Source organism: Neofelis nebulosa, chromosome 2, assembly GCF_028018385.1.
Source record: "Neofelis nebulosa isolate mNeoNeb1 chromosome 2, mNeoNeb1.pri, whole genome shotgun sequence".
NCBI classification, from domain to species: Eukaryota; Metazoa; Chordata; class Mammalia; order Carnivora; family Felidae; genus Neofelis; species Neofelis nebulosa.
Window position 1 is genome coordinate 179,552,836 of NC_080783.1, and position 20,483 is coordinate 179,573,318.

Sequence of the window (20,483 nt, forward strand, 5' to 3'; positions counted from 1 at the left end):
CAGAGGATAGGGAGTTCCAGGAAAGAGGGTGATCAAAGAAGCAGATGACAACTTTTAAGAAAAGACCTGATGGAAATAAAGGAGCTAGCACCAATGATATCTTAGGGTAAAGCATTCCAGAAGTGGAAACAGCAAGGCCCTGCCTCAAGCAGGAATGTGTTCACTGTTTTCAAAAACAGAAAGGATAATGTGGCTGGAGTAGAGTGGTGAAAGAAAAAATGGTAACAGATGAGGTCAGAACACTAATGAGGGTGGGGGATCAGATCGTGCAGAAGTTTGTAGGCCACAATAAGACGTCTAAGCTTCAATCTGAGTATGATGAGAACATATGGAGAGTTTGAGCAGAGGAGTGAACTCATCTGGCTTATATTTTAAACACACTGCACTGAAGCAGGGTTTAGACTGTTAAGTGCTGATATAGCTGATATAGGATACAGCTGTTAAGTGCAGTGTTGTCACTCCCCCTGCTCAAAATAAAGTTGTTTCTTAACTATACCTGTTTGCTATACTCCTGTGACAGCAAGGGACACTTGGTCTCATACACGTCAATAAAATTAAATACTGATTTGAATGGCGATTCTTGAATTAAAAAACAAAAAACAAACAAACACCACAAAAACAACAACAACAACACAACAACACTGCTCTGGCTATAAAGTAAAGAACTGACTGCAGAGATACACAAGAAGAGGCAAAAAACCAAAAACAAAACAGGACTCCTATAATCCAGATGAGAAATTAGGGTGACCTGCACTACAGTAGAAGTGGTAGAAAGGGTGAGAGATGTTTACTGAGAAATGAGTGAAAAGGTTTGCCAATATACTCATACTGTCAAGTTCAAGCAGACTCACGAACAGCCCCATGGTTTTTGGCCAAATGTCCTAGAAAGATGGAGTTAGCATGTATTGAAAGGGGAAATCTTCAGGAGGAACAGAGGAAAAGGGGGGAGTTCAGAGAAAGAATTAGGACTTCAGTTTTAGACCTATTAAAGCTGAAATGCCTATTATAGACATCCAAGTGGAGATACCTTTGGAAAGTGTTGGAGATATGAGACAGGATTTTTTTAAGACCTAATGGATGAGGACAGCCAATCTTGAAAGAATGGAGTAAATAGCACTGTAGCCAAAGGGAATATGAGACTCTGAGGCAGAAAACAGTTTGGTTTACTGAAGACAATGAAAGAAGGCCAGGACAATGGGAATGAAAACAACAAGAAATTATTTTTTAAAATACAGAGTCTCATTGTTTTACAATAACAAATAATGAATACATATTTTAGTACCTAAATGCTACAGACTGTGTCCCTGACAAAAATCATATGTTGAAGCCCTAAACCCCAATGTGATCGTATTTGGAAACAGGACTACTGGGAGGTAATTAGGGTAGTGAGGTCATGAGAGTGAGGTCCCCATGACAGATTAGTGCCCTTACAATACTCTTAAGGGGCGCCTGGGTGGCTTAGTTGGTTGAGCGTCCAACTTCGGCTCAGGTCACGATCTCATGGTTTGTGAGTTTGAGCCCCGTGTCAGGCTCTGTGCTGACAGCTCAGAGCCTGAAGCCTGCTTCAGATTCTGTCTCTTTCTCTCTCTGCCCATCTCCACTTGTGCTCTGTCTCTCTGTCTCTCAAAAATAAATAAATGTAAAAAAGAAAAAGAAAAAAGAAAAACAATACTCAAGAAGAAGAGAAAGATGTTTCCTTCTCTCTCTGTCTCATTCTCTCTCTCTCTCATTCTCATTCTCTCTCTTTGCACCTGCACAAAAGAAGAGGTCAGGTGAGTACACATGGAAGGGCAGCCACCTACAAACCAAGAGAAGAGGCCTCAGAATAAAATCTATCTTATACCTTGATCTCGGACTTCCCAGCCTCCAGAACTGTGAGAAATTAATTTTTGTTGTTTGAGCCACCCAATCTACGGTATATTGTTACGGCACCCAAGCAGACTAATATACTGGAACTGAGGTTACACTAAACAAAAATGTAAAATACATGAATGGCTTTGGAACAAGGAAGTGGGTTTTAAGGAAACTGCTAGTGAAAGCCTAAATAAAGTGCCTTAAAGAAACTATTAGTAGAAGCCTCCAGATCCTGTGAGGATGCTGTTGGTGAGGGTTTACAAAATGATAAAAACCTTACTGAGGAACAGAGGAAAGGAGATCCTTGCTGCAATGCTTGCTGACACTATAGTAACACTATTATCTGCAGTTATGTGAAAATCAGATAATAACCAAAATATTGAAGGTGCCACATGATTTCTTCTTGCTATTTATAGTAAAAATCTATACTGCTATACTGAAGAAAGGGCTGTTAAACAAAAAGAATTCAGGACCTGATGACATTGAAAGTTCAAGTCTCTCAAAGAGGGAAAAGATGCTAAAATTAAGTAACAGTCTTTGAGCAAAGATCAAATCCAGGGCACTGCTTGTAAAAAATGGTACAAGGATGAAGCCCAAGGTATGACAAATCTTTTGCTATGATCTCAGAAATATCAAAAGTGATGCCTCAGAATATAGTTCAAACAGACAAAAAGCCCTCTAAAGAAAAAAAGGTTGTGCCTCACAAATCCTCTCAATCAAAGAATCAAGAAGCTTAAGAATGTTGTCCCTCAGCTGTTTCAGAAGGGACCCAAGGTAGAAGAAAACTTATCTTTATCTTTATTTATTTATTTATTTTTTCAATGTTTTTTATTTATTTAATTTTGGGACAGAGAGAGACAGAGCATGAACGGGGGAGGGGCAGAGAGAGAGGGAGACACAGAATCGGAAACAGGCTCCAGGCTCCGAGCCATCAGCCCAGAGCCTGACGCGGGGCTCGAACTCACGGACCGTGAGATCGTGACCTGGCTGAAGTCGGACGCTTAACCGACTGCACCACCCAGGCGCCCCTCTTTATCTTTTTTTAAATGTTTATTTACTTTGAGAGAGAGAGTGTGTGTGTGTGTGTGTGCAGACAGGGGAGGGGGAGAGGGAGGGGGAGAGGGAGGGGGAGAGGGAGGGGGAGAGGGAGGGGGAGAGGGAGAGAGAGAATCTCAAGCAGGATCACAGAGTCTGAAGGACTTGATTCCACAACCCTAGGATCAAGACCTGAGCCAAAATCAAGAGTCAGACATTCAGCCAACTGAATTTTAAGTTTATTTATTTATTTTTGAGAGTGGGGGGAGAGAATGAGCAGGGGAGGGACAGAGAGAGGAAAGAGAGAGAATCCCAAGCAGGCTGCACACTCAACACAGAGCCCAACTTGGCTGATTTCACAACTGTGAGATTAGGACCTGAGCCAAAATCAAGTTGCTTAAGCAACTGAGCCACCCATGCACCACCTGTATATTTATGTTTTGTGTACTTCTCTGTATTGAGTTATAATACCCATCAATGACAAATTTTTGATTTTTAAAAAATGCTGGATTCAACCCACTAAGCTGATCCCATCATTTCCTAGCAGGTCACAACCCACAGTTTGAAAAACTCTGGTCTAGGGTTAAGAGCTGTGGTAATAAAAGGAACTGGAAGGAGTCTGGAGTCTTTGTTTTAGAGTCTGCAGGTAGAAATGATAGGACATAATGGGACTGGAGGGACTGGAATAAGAAGAATAAGAAGGGAGAAGTGTCAAAGATGACTCATGTTTCTGCCTTGAACATCTGAATAAATGGAAGTGCCACTTACTGAGATGAGGAAAACTAGAGGAGGAACAAGTTTAAAATTATGGGAGAAGAGAAGAGTTTGCATTTGAACATGTTAAATTGAGATGTCTATTAAATATACAAGTAGATATCCAAGATGCCACCTGGTTATGTAAGTATAGAAGCCATCACTGACTGCCCTAAGTTTGCCTTCCTCACCCCACCCTTGTTTTTTTTCTTCACAAGACTAATAATTACCTGAAATTATCTTCATTTTTTTCATGTGTTAATATCTCTCCCATACTAGAAATTTAAGCAAAGACTTCATATTTCATCTGTTTATTTATAGCTTATGAATGAATACACTAATATACTTAATTCTTTTTCCCTCTTAAATGTCCTTTGAGGTCTGACTTTGCAGTTTCCTACAACAAAAGAAGTGGAATGTATTTCCCTATCCCTTGATTCCAAGTTTGCGATGTAACTTGCTTTGGTCAACAGCGAAGTCTCACAAGGCTTTACGTGCTGCAGATTACTCTCTTGTCCTCCTGCTGTCACCATGAAAAGGACATGCCAGGGCTGGCTCTCTGGTCCCAGGAGGAAGAAATATATATGACCCAGTCAAACAAGAGTAGAACAGAGCCTCCAGTCATCCTATAGTCATATGATTAACCCAAACAAGAAAAGCTGAGTTCAGCTTAGATGAGCTGATTCCTAGTCAATCTACTAACTTGTAAAAAATAATTATTGTTTAAAATCACTGAGTTTTGGCATGGTTTATTACAAAGCAATAGCAAACTGATATACCGATGTATCCAATGCCTAGAGCAGTGCCTAGAATATAATGACAGCCCAAATAATATTTTAAATGAATTATTTAATTGAAAAAGAAATAGATAAGGAATAGCCAAAGAGGTAAGGAAAACCAGGAGAATGGGGTGTCACAAAAGCCTAGAGAAGAGTATGTTTCAAGAAGGAAGTAGTCAAAAGGGATTAATGGTGTTAAGGTCTATTAAATTAGGATTAAAAAATATTTACTAGATATGGCAACATGGTGCTCAATAGTAGCCTTGCGAAAGGAGGGAAGCCAGAATGGAACAGACTGAGTTTTAAAATGCAGGAAATAGCATTAAGAAAGAAAATTCTCAGGGTGCCTGGGTGGCTCACTAGGTTGAGCGTCTGCCTTCGGCTCAGGTCATGATCTTGGAGTTTGTGAGTTTGAGCCCCATGTTGGGCTCTGTGCTGACAGCTCAGAGCCTGGAGCCTGCTTTGGATTCTGTGTCTCTCTTTCTCTCTACCCCTCCCCTGCTCATGCTCTGTGTCTCAGAAATGAGTTAACATTAAAAAAAAAATTTTAATAAAAATAAATAAATAAACAAACAAACAAACAAACAAAATTCTCATGGCCAAAAACTGGCAATGTTCTTCCCACCATTCTTCCTTGAAAATTTTTTTCCTTTCTAATTATTTGATTTTGGCTATCAAACAACCTGGGATATTTTTCCTGCAAAGAATAAGAAAGCTGAACTTCATGTAGGATTACTTACTTTCTTATCTCATAGTATATAGCAAGGCACCGGTTCAGGGTCATACAATTAAAAAAAAAAAAAAAAAAAAATCCTAGGGGCGCCTGGGTGGCTCAGTCGGTTAAGTGTCCGACTTCAGCTCAGGTCACGATCTCGCAGTCTGTGAGTTCAAGCCCCACGTAGGGCTCTGGGCTGATGGCTCAGAGCCTGGAGCCTGCTTCAGATTCTGTGTCTCCCTCTCTCTCTGCCCCTCCCCCGTTCATGCTCTGTCTCTCTCTGTCTCAAAAATAAAAAATAAAACGTTAAAAAATTTTTTAAAAAATCCTATCTGTACTATCCCATGCTTTAACTAACTGGCTAAGGCAAGCCAATCATTGATTATCAGTCAAAAAATTAGGATGTTTACCTACAAAATGCAAATCAACTATGAAATTTAAACCTCATAAAACATTACAAATGACCAATGATGGACTCTTGATGAATTCAAGCACTAAGAATAAAATTTGGCTATATAAACCTATTACCAAGAGCAAGCTTTAAGTCTCGTCATATTCAGAATGCATACACCTCAATTTGTAATTCATGATTATAGGGGACAAGATTTATGTTACTTTTCCTATTTCAATTTCTTGGTATGGAACATTCTAGGTACCTCCCATATGATATCCTATACATAAATACCTTCTCTACAATTAAATCCTACATGAACTATTTCTTCAATTTAATTCAAAAACCACTTTATATTTTATAGATCCTGATATTTTCCACAGTTCCTAAATAAATTCCTATTGTTTCTCTTCACATGCATATAACTATCAATAGGCCTTAAAATGTTTTTAACATACCATATTTTTCCATGTGCTCTTTTCCAGCAAACCCAAACATCTGAGGAGCAACTGGTTTGGCACACAATCCATATTTTTTTATCAGGACCTCAAGATGCTTATCAACTGGATTGGTCCTTTGTGAAGTCTAAGAGAGGGGAGAAAGAAATAAGTACTTGACATGCTAAGTGTCTCTTTCAACTATTACAGTGTTACTTAAGACATCTGCTTATTTTAAGCCATAGTAAACCAAAAATAAGCAATGTGAATAAAGTCAGTCAGGAAATACTTTGCAGGGAAACATGGAAAGGAAAAATAATCAAGTGAGGTGTTAATTTTTTCATGAAGTATTTATAAAGAATCCAGTATGTACCCATACTACTCAAGGTAGTATGCTCTGATAATCTGGCATTTACAACTGAGGCAGGGAGGGGACAAAAGGTGATGAAGATAAAACTAAATTAAAATATAAATAATAATGCTATAAAGAAGAACAAATTCAAGTAAGGGGATAAAACTGAACATAGGAAGTGCTACTTTAATTTTTTGTTTGTTTTATTTATTTTTGAGAGAGACAGAGTGTGAGCGGGGTGAGCAGGGGAGGAGCAGAGAGAGAGACACAGAATCCGAAGCAGGCTCCAGGCTCTGAGCTGTCAGCATAGACCCCAATGTGGGGCTCAAACTCACAAACAGTGAGATCGTCACCTGAGCCGAAGCCAGACACTCAACCATCTGAGCCACAAGGCACCCCTAGGAAGTGCTATTTTATACACAATAGACAAGGAAGGTCTCATTGACAAAACGGTATTTGAGCAAGAATGTGAAGCAGTAAGGAGTAAGTTATTTGGGTAACCTTGGGAAAGGAGCATTCTAGGCAGAGAGAACAGCAACCAAAAAGATCTTAAGGCAGAAGCATGCTCGGGTTTTTGAGAAAAGAAGTGAATTAGGACTAAGATAAAGAGTGTAATCACCTCAGAGAGTGTAATCACCTTTGTTTCCTAGTTCTACAGTATAAGAACATAGTTACTACCACAAATATTTCACAAAGGGAAATATTTTCTTCTCAGTTTCCCTGCTAGACGCTCAGGTCACGATCTCATGGTTCATGAACTCCCTGAAGGCAGGAATCTTTTTTCATACACCTTTGCACATACACCAATGACTAGCATATGGCCTGCCACACAGCAAACATTCTATAATTGTTGAATGAATAAATGAGGATTATTTTTTGGTCCACAAGGAGTTCCAGAGGGAATACTGTTAAGCCCTTCTCTTTGATTAAGAAAATATAGGGGTGCCTGGGTGGCTCAGTGGGTTAAGCATCTGACTTCGGCTCAGGTCATGATCTCACGGTCTGTGAGTTTGAGCCCCACATCAGGCTCCGTGCTGACATCTCAGAGCCTGAAGCCTGCTTCGAAGTTTGTGTCTCCCTCTCCCTCTCTCTCTGCCCCTCCCCTGCTCATGCTCTGTCTCTCTCTCTCTTTCAAAAATAAACATTGAGAAAAAAAAGAAAAAATATAGGCCTAAAGAAAGAAAATTATTTAGTTAGATATGATAAACACTTGACAATCCAAATGATATTTTGATAGAAATGGGTCTTGTGAATCTCTGAACATAGAAATCTTAAAAATAAGAGTTCTAAAGAAATTTTTTTTCAACGTTTTTTTTTTTTTTTTTTATTTATTTTTGGGACAGAGAGAGACAAAGCATGAACGGGGGAGGGGCAGAGAGAGAGGGAGACACAGAATCGGAAACAGGCTCCAGGCTCCGAGCCATCAGCCCAGAGCCTGACGCGGGGCTCGAACTCACGGACCGTGAGATCGTGACCTGGCTGAAGTCGGAGGCTTAACCGACTGCGCCACCCAGGCGCCCCCTAAAGAAATTTTTAAAAACAAAGAGAAGGGGCCCCTGGATGGCTCAGTCAGTTAAGCATCTGACTTCAGCTCAGGTCATGATCTCATGGTTCATGAGTTCAAGCCCCACATCAGGTTCTCTGCTGTCAGCACAGAGTCCACTTTGGATTCTCTTTCTCCCTCTCTGCTCCTCCCCTGCACCCTCTCTCTCTCTCCCTCTCAAAAATAAACATTAAGAAAAAAAAGTTTTTTGGGAATGCAAGCTGGTGCAGCCTCTCTGGAACACAGTATGAAGGTTCCTCAAAAAATTAAAAATAGAACTACCCTATGACTCAGCAATTGCACTACTAGGCATTTATGCAAGGAATACAGGTGTGCTGTTTCAAAGGGGCACATGCACCCCAATGTTTATAGCAGCACTATCAACAACAGCCAGAGTATGGAAAGAGCCCAAATGTCCATCGATGGATGAATGGATAAAGAAAATGTGGTATATATATATATATATACAATAGAGTATTACTCGGCATCAAAAAGAATGAAATCTTGCCATTTACAACTATGTGGATGGAACTAGAAGGTATTATGCTAAGTGAAATTAGTCAGAGAAAGACAAGTATTATATGACTTCACTCATATGAGGACTTTAAGACACAGAACAGATGAATATAAGGGAAGGGAAGCAAAATAATATAAAAACAGGGAGGGAGATAAAACATAAGAGACTCTTGGGGCACCTGGGTGGCTCAGTCAGTTGAGCGTCCGACTTCAGCTCAGGTCACGATCTCACGGCTCGTGAGTTCAAGCCCCGCATCAGGCTCTGGGCTGATGGCTCAGAGCCTAGAGCCTGCTTCCGATTCTGTGTCTTCCTCTCTCTCTGCCCCTCCCCCATTCATGCTCTGTCTCTCTCTGTCTCAAAAATAAATAAACATTAAAAAAAAATTTTTTTTAAAACATAAGAGACTCTTAAATATGGAGAACAAACAGAGGGTTGCTGGAGGGGTTGTGGGAGGGGGCATGGGCTAAATGGGTAAGGGGCACTAAGGAATCTACTCCTGAAATTATTGTTGCACTATGTGCTAAATAATTTGGATGTAAATTTTTAAAAATAAAAAAAAAAAATTAAAAAAAAGTTTTTTTTAAAGAGAAAATGTTCACTGCTAAGTAAAAAAGGGGTGCTAATTAAAACAATGATATATAACTTCTGCTTCTAGACAAGATGGATTACAGAAAACATATTTATCCTTCTAGCTTAATCATCTAAAAGCTTGGACAAAATATATAAAGCAACAATTTTCAATGTACAAGTATAAAGCACAGCATAGAGATCTCTAAGAGAAGGAAAACAAGTAAGATGAGCATTATGATTTTCCCCAGATTGCTACTTGGAAAGAACAGGGAGGAGTAACATGGAGTCCAGCAATCATCCTAAGTTGAAGAAACAGAGTTCAGAACTCAAAGAGACCAAGCCATCTAGAATTCACAGAGAAGAGAACTGGAGACAAAAAGAGACAGACAGAGAACACATATGTGCACATGCTCTGAAATGGATAGCAACATGCAGAAAAATGAACCTGGACCACTTTCTTATACCATACACAAAAATAAACTCAAAATGGATGAAAGACCTAAATGTAAGACAGGAAGCCATCAAAATCCTCGAGGAGAAAGCAGGCAAAAACCTCTATGATCTTGGCTGCAACAACTTCTTACTCAACACATCTCCGGAGGCAAGGGAAACAAAAGCAAAAATGAACTATAGGGGCCTCATCAGGATAAAAACCTTCTGCACAGTGAAGGAAACAATCAACAAAACTCAAAGGCAACCAACAGAATGGGAAAAGATATTTGCAAATGGCATATCAGATAAAGGGTTAGTATCCAAAATCTATAAAGAACTTATCAAACTCCACACCCAAAAAACCCAAAAAATAATCCAGTGAAGAAATGGGCAAAAGACATGAATAGACACTTTTCCAAAGAAGACACCCGGATGGCCAACTGACACATTAAAAAATGCTCAACATCACTCATCACCAGGGAAATACAAATCAAAACCACAATGAGATACCACCCCACGTCTGTCAAAATGACAAAAATTAACAACTCAGGCAACAACAGATGTTGACAAGGATACAGAGAAAGAGGATCTCTTTTGCACTACTGGTGGGAAAGCAAACTGGTACGGCCACTCTGGAACACAGTATGAAGGTTCCTCAAAAAATTAAAAATAGAACTACCCTATGACCTAGCAATTGCACTACTAGGTATTTATCCAAGAGATACAGGTATGCTGTTTCAAAGGGGCACATGAACCCCGATGTTTATAGCAGCACTATCAACAACAGCCAAAGTATGGAAAGAGCCCAAATGTCCATCGATGGATGAATGGATACAGAAGATGTGGTATATACATATATATATATATATATATATATATATATATATATATATATATACACACATACACACACACACACACACACACACACACACACACACACAATGGAGTATTACTCAGCAATCAAAAAGAAAGAAATCTTGCCATTTGCAACCACGTAGATGGAACTAGAGGGTATTATGCTAAGCAAAATGAGTCAGTCAGAGACAGACAAATATCATATGACTTCACTCATATGAGGACTTTTAGACACAACATATGAACATACGGGAAGGGACACAAAAACAATATAAAAACAAGGAGGGGGACAAAAACATAAGAGACTCTTAAATATGGAGAACAAACAGAGGGTTGCTGGAGGGGTTGTGGGAGTGGGGGATGGGCTAAATGGGTAAGGGGCATTAAGGAATCTACTCCTGAAATCATTGTTGCACTATAGCTAACTAACTTGTATGTAAATTTAAAAAATAAGGGGCGCCTGGGTGGCGCAGTCGGTTAAGCGTCCGACTTCAGCCAGGTCACGATCTCGCGGTCCGTGAGTTCGAGCCCCGCGTCAGGCTCTGGGCTGATGGCTCGGAGCCTGGAGCCTGTTTCCGATTCTGTGTCTCCCTCTCTCTCTGCCCCTCCCCCGTTCATGCTCTGTCTCTCTCTGTCCCAAAAATAAATAAAAAACATTGAAAAAAAAAAAATAATAAATAAATAAATAAATAAATAAATTAAAAAAGTGTATTCCAAGAGTTTTATGGAATAAAAAAAAATCCAACTAAAAAAAAAACTAAAGTGAAATTACACACACAAAAAAACTCAATTAGCAGAAAACAAAGAGAAAAAGGGAAAAAGAAGACATTGAACAACAACAACAACAACAACAAAAATAGCAAGATAGTAAGTAGTAGATTTAAACTAGTGCTGTCCTTGGGGCTTCTGGGTGGCTTAGTCAGGTAAGTGCCCGATTTTGGCTCAGGTCGTGATCTCACAGTTCATGAGTTTGAGCCCCACGTTGGGCCCTGTGCTGACAGCTCAGAACCTGGAGCCTGCTTCGGATTCTGTCTGTGCCTCTCTGTTTCTGCACCTCCTCTGCTTGTACTCTCTCTCAAAAATAAATAAACATTAAAAAAATTTTAAACTAATGTTGTCCAAGTAAACATTTACTAACAGGCTCATGAGGGTCAGGGAGGCATAACTGATGTATTTGCCAATTTTTGTGATGTAAATACTTCCACTACAGCCAATTTAAATCACTGAAAGCAAAGATGAGAAGAGTTGTGCACAATCACGCAAGAGTCTCGCAAGCTGGTAGAAGCCAGTAGGTATTAGTTTCAGCTATTAATTTAAACCCTATATATCAATAGCCACATTAAATAAAAAGGATACAAAAAGCCCAGTTAAAAAGAGGAGACTGATAAATTGTTAAAAAGCAAGACCCAACTATATGTTGCCTACAAAAATCTAATTCAAAAACCACACTGATATATCACCTCATACCTGTTAAAATGGCAATTATCAAAAAGACAAGAAATAATAAGTATTGGCAAGGATGTGGAGAAAAAGGGAACCTTTGTGCACTACAGGTGCAAATGTAAATTTCAGCCACTATGAAAAATAGTATAGCAGCTCCTCAAAAAATTAAAAAGAGAAATACCATATGATTCAGCAGTTCCACTTCTGGGTATTTATCAAAAGAAAACAAAAACACTAACTCCAAAAAATATATGCACCCCCATGCTTACTGCAGCATTATTTACAACAGCCAAGATATGGAAACAACCTAAGTGCTAAGTGCCCATCAACAGATGAATGCATAAAGACAATGAGGGCCATATAGACATATAGATACACACACATATATACATATATATATATATATATATATATACACACACACACACACATATACATATATACACACACATATACATACATGCACATACATATAATAGAATATTATTCATCCATAAAAAAGAATGAAATCATGGGGTACCTGGCTAGCTCAGTTGGTGGAGCATAAAACTCTTGATCTCAGGCTTGTGAGTTTGAGCCCCAAGTTGGGTATAGAGATTACTTGAAGGAGAAGGAGAAGGAGAAAGAGGAGGAGAAAGAGGAAGAGGAGGAGGAGGAGCAAGAAGAAGAATGAAATCTTGCCATCTATGACAACATGGATGGACCTTAGTGCATTATGAAAAACTAAGTGCAATAAGTCAGAGAATGACAAATACCATATGATCTCACTTACATGTGGATTCTCAAAAAACAACAACGACCGGCTCACAGATACAGAGAACAGATTGGTAGTTGTCAGAGGGTAGGCAAAAGGTACAAACTTCAGGTTATAAAATTAAAAAGTCATGGCCGAGGCAGTGGCGGGGAACCTGGCTAGCTCAGTCAGTAGAGCATACAACTCTTGATCTCAGGGTTGTCAGTTCAGACCCCATGCTGGGTGTAGGGCTTACTTAAAAATAAAATCTATTAAAAAGTCATGGAGATATAATGTACAACATGGTGACTATAGTCAATAAGACTTTACTGCATATTCAAAAGTTGCTAAGACTGTAAATCTTTAAAGTCCTTAAAAGTTCTCATCATAAGAAAAAAGTCTTGTGGGGCGCCTGGGTGGCGCAGTCGGTTAAGCGTCCGACTTCAGCCAGGTCACGATCTCGCGGTCCGTGAGTTCGAGCCCCGCGTCAGGCTCTGGGCCGATGGCTCGGAGCCTGGAGCCTGTTTCTGATTCTGTGTCTCCCTCTCTCTCTGCCCCTCCCCCGTTCATGCTCTGTCTCTCTCTGTCCCAAAAATAAATAAAAAACGTTGAAAAAAAAATTTAAAAAAAAAAAAAGAAAAAAGTCTTGTAACTAAGTTTGGTGACAAACGCTAACCAGACTTATTGTGGTGATCATTTCACAATATATGCAAATATCGGACCATTATGTTGTACACCTGAAAGTAATATAATTGTGCATCTCAATTACACCTCAATTTTAAAAAGCCTAATTCAAACAAAGACAGAAATAGGAAAAAGGATGGGAAAAGATATACTATTCTAATTCTAATCAACAGAAAGCTGAAATGCCTATGTTTATATCAGACAAAATAGATCTAAGATCAAGGAACACTACAATAAAGAGGATTATCTCACAATGATGAAGGGGTCAATTATCAAGTACCTAACAATCCTAAATGTTAGTGTACCTAATATCAGAGCTTGAATACATGAAACAAAAACTGATAGAACTGAAAGGAATAGACAAATCCACAGATTTAGCAGAAGATCTCAATACTTCCCCTCTGAATAACTGACAGAACAAGTAGACAGGAAAATCAGTAAGGATATGAAGATTTGATCAATATTAACAACCAATATGACTTAGCATTTACAGAACACTCCACCCAATAACATCAGAATACATATGAAAGTGCACAGACTATTTATCAAAATAGACCATATCCCGAGCCAAAAAGTAAGTCTCAGTAATTAAAAAGTATTCATATCATACAAAGTATATTCTCTGACCACAGAGATTTAAAATAGAAACAAATAGGGGTGTGTGGGTGGCCTGGTGCCTGGGTGGCTGGATGGTTAAGCATCAAATTTTGGCTCAGGTCATGATCTCACGGTTGGATCATGGTTCCAGCCCCGCATCAGGTTCCTGCTGTCAGCGTAAAACCTGCTTCTGATCCTCAGTCTCCATCTCTCTCTTCCCCTCCCCTGCTTGTGCTCTCACCCTCCTTCAAAAGTTTATAATAAACATTAAAAAAAATTTTTTAATAAAAACCAAGAACAGAAAGATATCTGAAAAATGCCTAAATATTTAAAAATTAAACAACATGCTTCTAACACATGGGTGAGAGAAGAAATCACAATGGAAAAATTTTTTTCAAGTTTTAATTTAGATTCCAGTTAGTTAACATACAGTGTAATATTAGTTACAGCTGCAGAATTTAGTGATTCATCACTTACATACAACATTTGTTATGCTCATCATAACATCCCCCCTCCCCACCCGCCTCCCCTCTGGTAACCATCAGTTTGTTCTCTACAGTTAAGAGTGTTTCCTGGTTTACCCCCCCCCCCTTTTTTTTTTGAAATTTAAAAATAATTTGAAATAAATGAAAATAAAAGCATGACATAAAAAAACGTATGGTATGGGGGCTCCTGGGTGGCTCAGTCGGTTAAGCATCCGACTTCAGCTCAAGTGATGATCTTGTGGTTCATGAGTTCAAGTCCCGCATTGGGCTCTGTGCTGACAGCTTGGAGCCTGGAGCCTGCTTCGGATTCTGTGTCTCCCTCTCTCTCTACCTTTTGCCCACTCTCTCTCTCTCTCAAAAATAAACATTAAAAAATTTTTTTTTTAATTTACGGTATGCTGCTTAAGCAGTGTTTTAAAAGAATGTATAGTATCAAATACCTACATTTGAAAAAAGGCCAGATTTAAAAGCAATGACCTAAGCCTCCAACTTTATAGACTATAAAAATAAAGAGCAAGTTAAACCCAATGTAAAAAAAAAAGGAAATATTAAGGATCATAGCAGATGTAACTAGAAAGTGAGCAGAATGAAATAAATAGAAATTAACAGAATGGAACAGAAAACAGAAATAATAGAGAAAAACCAATGAAAATAAAAGCTGGCACTCTGACAAGATCAATAAAATTGGTAAACACCTTTTATTTTATTCATCATGGGAAAAAGAGAGAAGACAAAGATTAACAACATCAGAGGAAGAACAAGGACACGTCTAAAAATCCTATTTTAGGGGCTCCTGGGTGGCTCAGTCGGTTAAGCGTCCAACTTCAGCTCAGGTCAGGATCTCATGGTCCATGAGTTCAAGCCCCACGTCGGGCTCTGTGCTGACAGTTCAGAGCCTGGAGCCTGCTTTGGATTCTGTGTCTCCCTCTCTCTCTGTGACCCTCCCCCATTCATGCTCTGCCTCTCTCTGTCTCAAAAAAATAAATAAACATTTAAAAATAAATAAATAAATAAAAATCCTATTTTAGATGCCTGGGTGGCTCAGTTGGTTAAGCATATGGCTTCAGCTCAGGTCATGATCTGCAGTTCATGGGTTTGAGCCCCACATCAGGCTCTATGCTGACAACTCAAAGCCTGGAGCTTGCTTTGGATTCTGTGTCTCCCTCTCTTTCTGCCCTTCCCCAGCTCTCTCAATCTCTCTCTCTCTCAAAAATAAATAAACATTAAAAATAAATAAATAAATAAAGATCTTACTTTAAAGAGATACTATGGGAATAACATGATCAACTTTTTGTCAATAAATTCAACAATGTAGATGAAATGGACAAATTCCTTAAAAGGCATTATCAAAGCTCACTCAAAAAAAAAAATAATAATGACATAAATAGTAATATATTTACTAAAGAAACTGAATTACTGGGGTGCCTGGGTGGCTCAGTTGGTTGAGCATCCAACTTCAGCTCAGGTCATGATCTCACGGTTCGTGGGTTTGAGCCCTGCATCAGGCTCTGTGCTGACCACTTGTTCAGAGCCTGGAGCTTGCTGCGGATTCTGTGTCTCCTTCTCTGCCCCTCCCCCGCTTATGCTTTGTCTCACACTGTTTCTCAAAAATAAATAAATGTAAAAACAAAATTAAAAAAAAAAAAAGAAACTGAATTACTAAACTTAAAAGGTTAAAAACTTTCCCATAAAGAAAACTCCAGACCTAGATGTGGTTTTTAATAATTTTCAAATACAAGTTACCAAGATACTTATCATTCACTACTTAAGAAAAAAAGTCAATTTTTCATGTGTCATAAATATCAGGTACTCTCATTAGGCATCACTTAATCTTATTTCATACTCTTCTCCAGTTGCCACCCTCCAATCCAGTTTTTCAAACTGTCCCCTAAACATATTATATTAATTACTTTTTTTTGTAGGCTCCATGACAATGTTGGGCTTGTAGAGTCACATGCTCTACCGACTAAGCCAGCCAAGTGCCTCTGAACATATTATATTATGTTTATTCCACCATCCATGACTTAGCTCATGATGTTTTCTCCCATACCCAGAAAGATCTCATGCTTCCCTATCTTTAATTATCTTTATTATATTATTATAATTATCCATATTTATTATATAAAAATTTCATATAATTATCTCTTATTGTCTTTAAGACCCAACCTAACATCTCCTACTTTCTTAAAATGTTCTCTAATGAAAATGGGAAATAGCTCTTGTTGATTTCAATGCCTGTGGTTACTAAGAGATACTGTCACATATATTTAACTTAATTTGAGGTAGAGGTCCTTTAATGTTTGAACAGAAAGAAATGAATCAGATTGACCTCATAAGTCTTAGATGAATAGGCTAAAAGTTATCTTCAACTCATTTTCTAACAATGATTCTAGTTTTAGGGGCGCCTGGCTGGTACAGTCGGCAGAGAATGCAACTCTTGATCTCAAGGTCATGAGTTAGATGTTGGGTGTAGAGACTACTTAAATAAAACTAAAAAAAATAATAATAAAGCAATGACTCTAGTTTTTGTTGTTTTTTTTTTTAAGTTTATTTATTTTGAAGGGGGTTAAAAGAGGCAGAGAGAGGAGAGAATCCCAAGCAGGCTCTGTGCTAACAGCACAAGCCATCCAGGCACTGGCAATTTCTAATATATATATATATATTTTTTTTTAAGGGTAATTGCTTCTTAAATTATATACATGAGGCACCTGGGTGGGCTCAGTCACTTAAGCATCTGACATTTGATTTTGGCTCAGGTCACGATCTCATGGTTCCTGAGATCGGGCCCCACGTTGGACTCCATGGTGACATCCTGAAGCCTGCTTAGGAGTCTCTCTCTCCCTCTTTCTCAGCCTCTCCCCCATTCACATATGCATGTTTGAACACGCTCACTCATTCTCTCTCAAAATAAATAAATATTTTTTTAAAAAGTAAAGGGATGGAAAAGATATTTTATTCAAATGAAAACTAAAAGAAAGCTGAGGTCACTATACTTATATCAGATAAAATAAACTTTAAGACAAAGGCTATAATAAGAGACAAAGAAGGTCATTAAACTAAAATCCACTTCTATTAATTACACATAAGATTCAAATATTCAATCTAAAGAAAAACGCTTAATCATTTTGGCTCTCCTCTACATTCACATGTTGATATACTTATTAAAGTATAATTATGTCTGGTCTTATTATTTTAAGTCAGGTTTAAAACCTCAAAACCATCTATCTAATGATAAAGGGGTCAATCTAACAAGATGACATAACATTTGTAATTTTTCATGCACCCAACATAGTAGCACCTAAATATATAAACCAAATGTCAACAGACCTAAAGGGAGGGATAGACAGCATTCAATAATTGTACATAGAACTTTAATACCCTACTTTCATCAATAGATAGATTAGTCAGACAGAAAATCAATAAGGAAACATTGGACCAGATGGACGTAACTGACATATACAGAACATTCCATCCAAAAGCAAAAGAATACACATTCTTCTGTGGTGTACATGGAACATTTTCCAGAATAAATCGTGTGGTAGGCCCTTAATAAATTTAACAAGACTGAAATCATCAAGCATCTGTTCCAACCATAATGGCATGAAACTAGAAGAAAACTAGAAAATGCACAAATATGTGGAGATTAAACAACATGCTACTGAACAACCAATGGGACAAAGAAATTAAAAAATATCTTTTTTAAGATAAATTAAAATGGAAATAAAACAACCAAAACTTATGGGATGCAGCAAAAGCAGTTCTAAGAGGGGGAAGTTCATAGTAATAAACTCCTATATGGAGAAATGAGAAATGATTAATGAGAAATGAGAAAGATTGTTTTGTTTCTCCAAAACAACCAAAAACAAAAACAAAAAAAAAAACCCGCATGACAAAACCCTAACTTTACACCTCAAAGAACAATAAAAAGAAGAACTAAGCCCAAAGTTAGTAGAAGAAGAACATAACAAAGATCAGAGTGGAAATAAATGAGACAAAGTATCAAATAGAAAACATCGATGTAACTGTGGGACCCAAGGAATTTAACAAAACTCCCTTATCCCTGGACAAGCAGAGCAAGACTAACTCCATTTTATGCTACACCCACCATCTCATGTATAACCCCCACATGACCTACTTATTGCTTAAGACACTCCCCCACCCTAGTCAAGCCGCAGAGCACACCCTTACTGGAAACCGGCTCATATAGGAATATGGAACCCCTAACCGCCAAAGAATGTAAACCCCGCCTTTGCCCGCCAAACTTGCGTGCCAATTCTGACCAGAGTGATAGGCTAGTTCAAACAGTTTACTATAGGGTAAATTGTAATTCAATTGGCCACCTGCGTGTGGACTAACATCACTATGCAACTTTCTGTGTGTTACAATCTCATTGGCCATTGGCCCCTATAAAACTGCTACCCCTCTTAACCTAGGGGTCCAAGTCCCTGCTCCTGCTCCACTGTGTCAGGTATACTTGGGCCCAAGCTCGAGCTTGCAAATCAACCCTCGTGCGTTTGCATCGGTATCGGCTCCTTGGTGGTCTCTCGGATTCGAAATCGGGGTATTATTACAAAACTAAACACTGGTTTTTGGAGAAGATAAACAAAATGCCCAAGCCTTATCTTCTCTCACCACTTCTTCTCCATTAATCCCAATTAAACATAATTATATCTTATCACACTATCATCTAAACTCTTTTTATCTTTTTTCTCTTTAGAGTGTATACTAAATAATTATTTCTAACCTAGTCCAGTTTCACTAATTCTCTTTTTAGTCATGTGTAATCTGCTATCAAACCTATCTTCTGATTTCTTACTTTTAATCATTTTATTTTTCTTTTCTATAAACTCTTTTTTTTCATGCCTATCATGTCCCTTTTTGCAGTTTCCAATATTCTTACAATATTTCCAATTATGGTGCCTTGTTTCTTTAATGCCTGGTTATTACTGCATGTCTTAGATAATTATTTGAAGAGTTCTCAAAGCCTCCAAAAGAAGATGCTTTCCTCCAAAAGAAAACTCACACTTGTGTCTGTTAAGTACCTAGGTAATTACCATTCTGGAACCAATTTAGACTGAATTCAAGGTTTGAGTTTTCTCTAACTGTCCTGTAATGAGAATTTTGGTAGCAATCTCATATGAGGAATATCAAAGAAAGATTTTTCAGTGAAAGGTTTTTCTGGTGTTTTGTTTTTGTTTTTTTCCTTCTCTTTTTTTCTCCCCTATTCCGCTCGGTACCAAGACAACTCTCACAGGAAAAAAAGACAGTTTTTCTTTAGATTTGCCCTTACCCAAAGGGTTTATCCCCGCAGGGCCCCAGTTTAATGTGCAGAGTGAGTATTAAACTTCTGATCTTGGGAGGACTACTTGCCTCTTCACTCCAGGGGACCATCAAAATTAAAGCTCACAGCTTCCTGATCAAAGGCATTCAAGGCAAAAGTGCTTCAAATACTTCAAACTCTCTGGCATTCATCTGCAATTCCTCTCTCTTTAGCACTTCTTGCCTTTAGGATTTTTTCTTTATATTCCAATACTTTAACTGTCATCTCTAGAACTGGTTTAAATAATTTGGCTTTCCATTTCCAGAATCAGAAGTCCCACACTTTATTAATCCTCTTCAATTTGTTAAGTTTTTGAATTAATGACTCTCAAATTAAATAGGTAAGTCACCTCAAATTCAGTCAGTTGACATTTCTGAACATCAGGTTTATCATTGACAAAGTAAAGAGGTTGAGCCAAATTATCTCTGATTCTTTACTGTTCTAAAATACCAGAATTTATGCATACATATACAATGTCACATTTCAGATTGTGAATATATCAGCTCATTTAATAACTATACCAAATTATGCTTTCTGTTGCTTATTAACAGGTTCTATTTATAGTAGTCAGATGGGCAAAGTTTTCTCACAGTACTATTAACAACTCCAGAGTAACAGTAAGACTCACATTTGATGAAAGGGGTCCCTTCTCCATCTTCTCAAACCCAAGAGCCAAGACACAATCTGCCATACCTTGAAAGAAAAATGTAATCATTAGGAAAAATTAAACTTCAAGACACCTAACCAAATACCATTAAATACTTTAAGTAATTTCTATAAAATTGAAAAAGATGCTATAATCTGACAAAATGTTTAATAAGTGAAAAATTAGAGTAAATTCTTATATGATTCCAGATAAGAGGAAAAATTACGTATTCAATTCTTCCTTTTATTCTAAATAATTTGTATGCTAATAAAACTTTTTATTAATATGGAAATATGGTTCAGTGAAAACAAATATAAACAACCAATTTTGGGTTTTTAT

The 20,483-nt window shown here is 38.0% G+C and overlaps 1 protein-coding gene across 1 annotated transcript in view; it reads right to left on the reverse strand.

The window, feature by feature from the left end:
* SCP2 (sterol carrier protein 2) overlaps nucleotides 1-20,483 on the reverse strand; it is a 127,922-nt gene that overhangs the window by 93,339 nt on the left and 14,100 nt on the right. Inside the window, 2 exon segments of the mRNA XM_058717355.1 lie at nucleotides 5,986-6,139; nucleotides 20,127-20,191. Of these exon segments, the coding sequence (XP_058573338.1) occupies nucleotides 5,986-6,139; nucleotides 20,127-20,191 (219 nt within the window).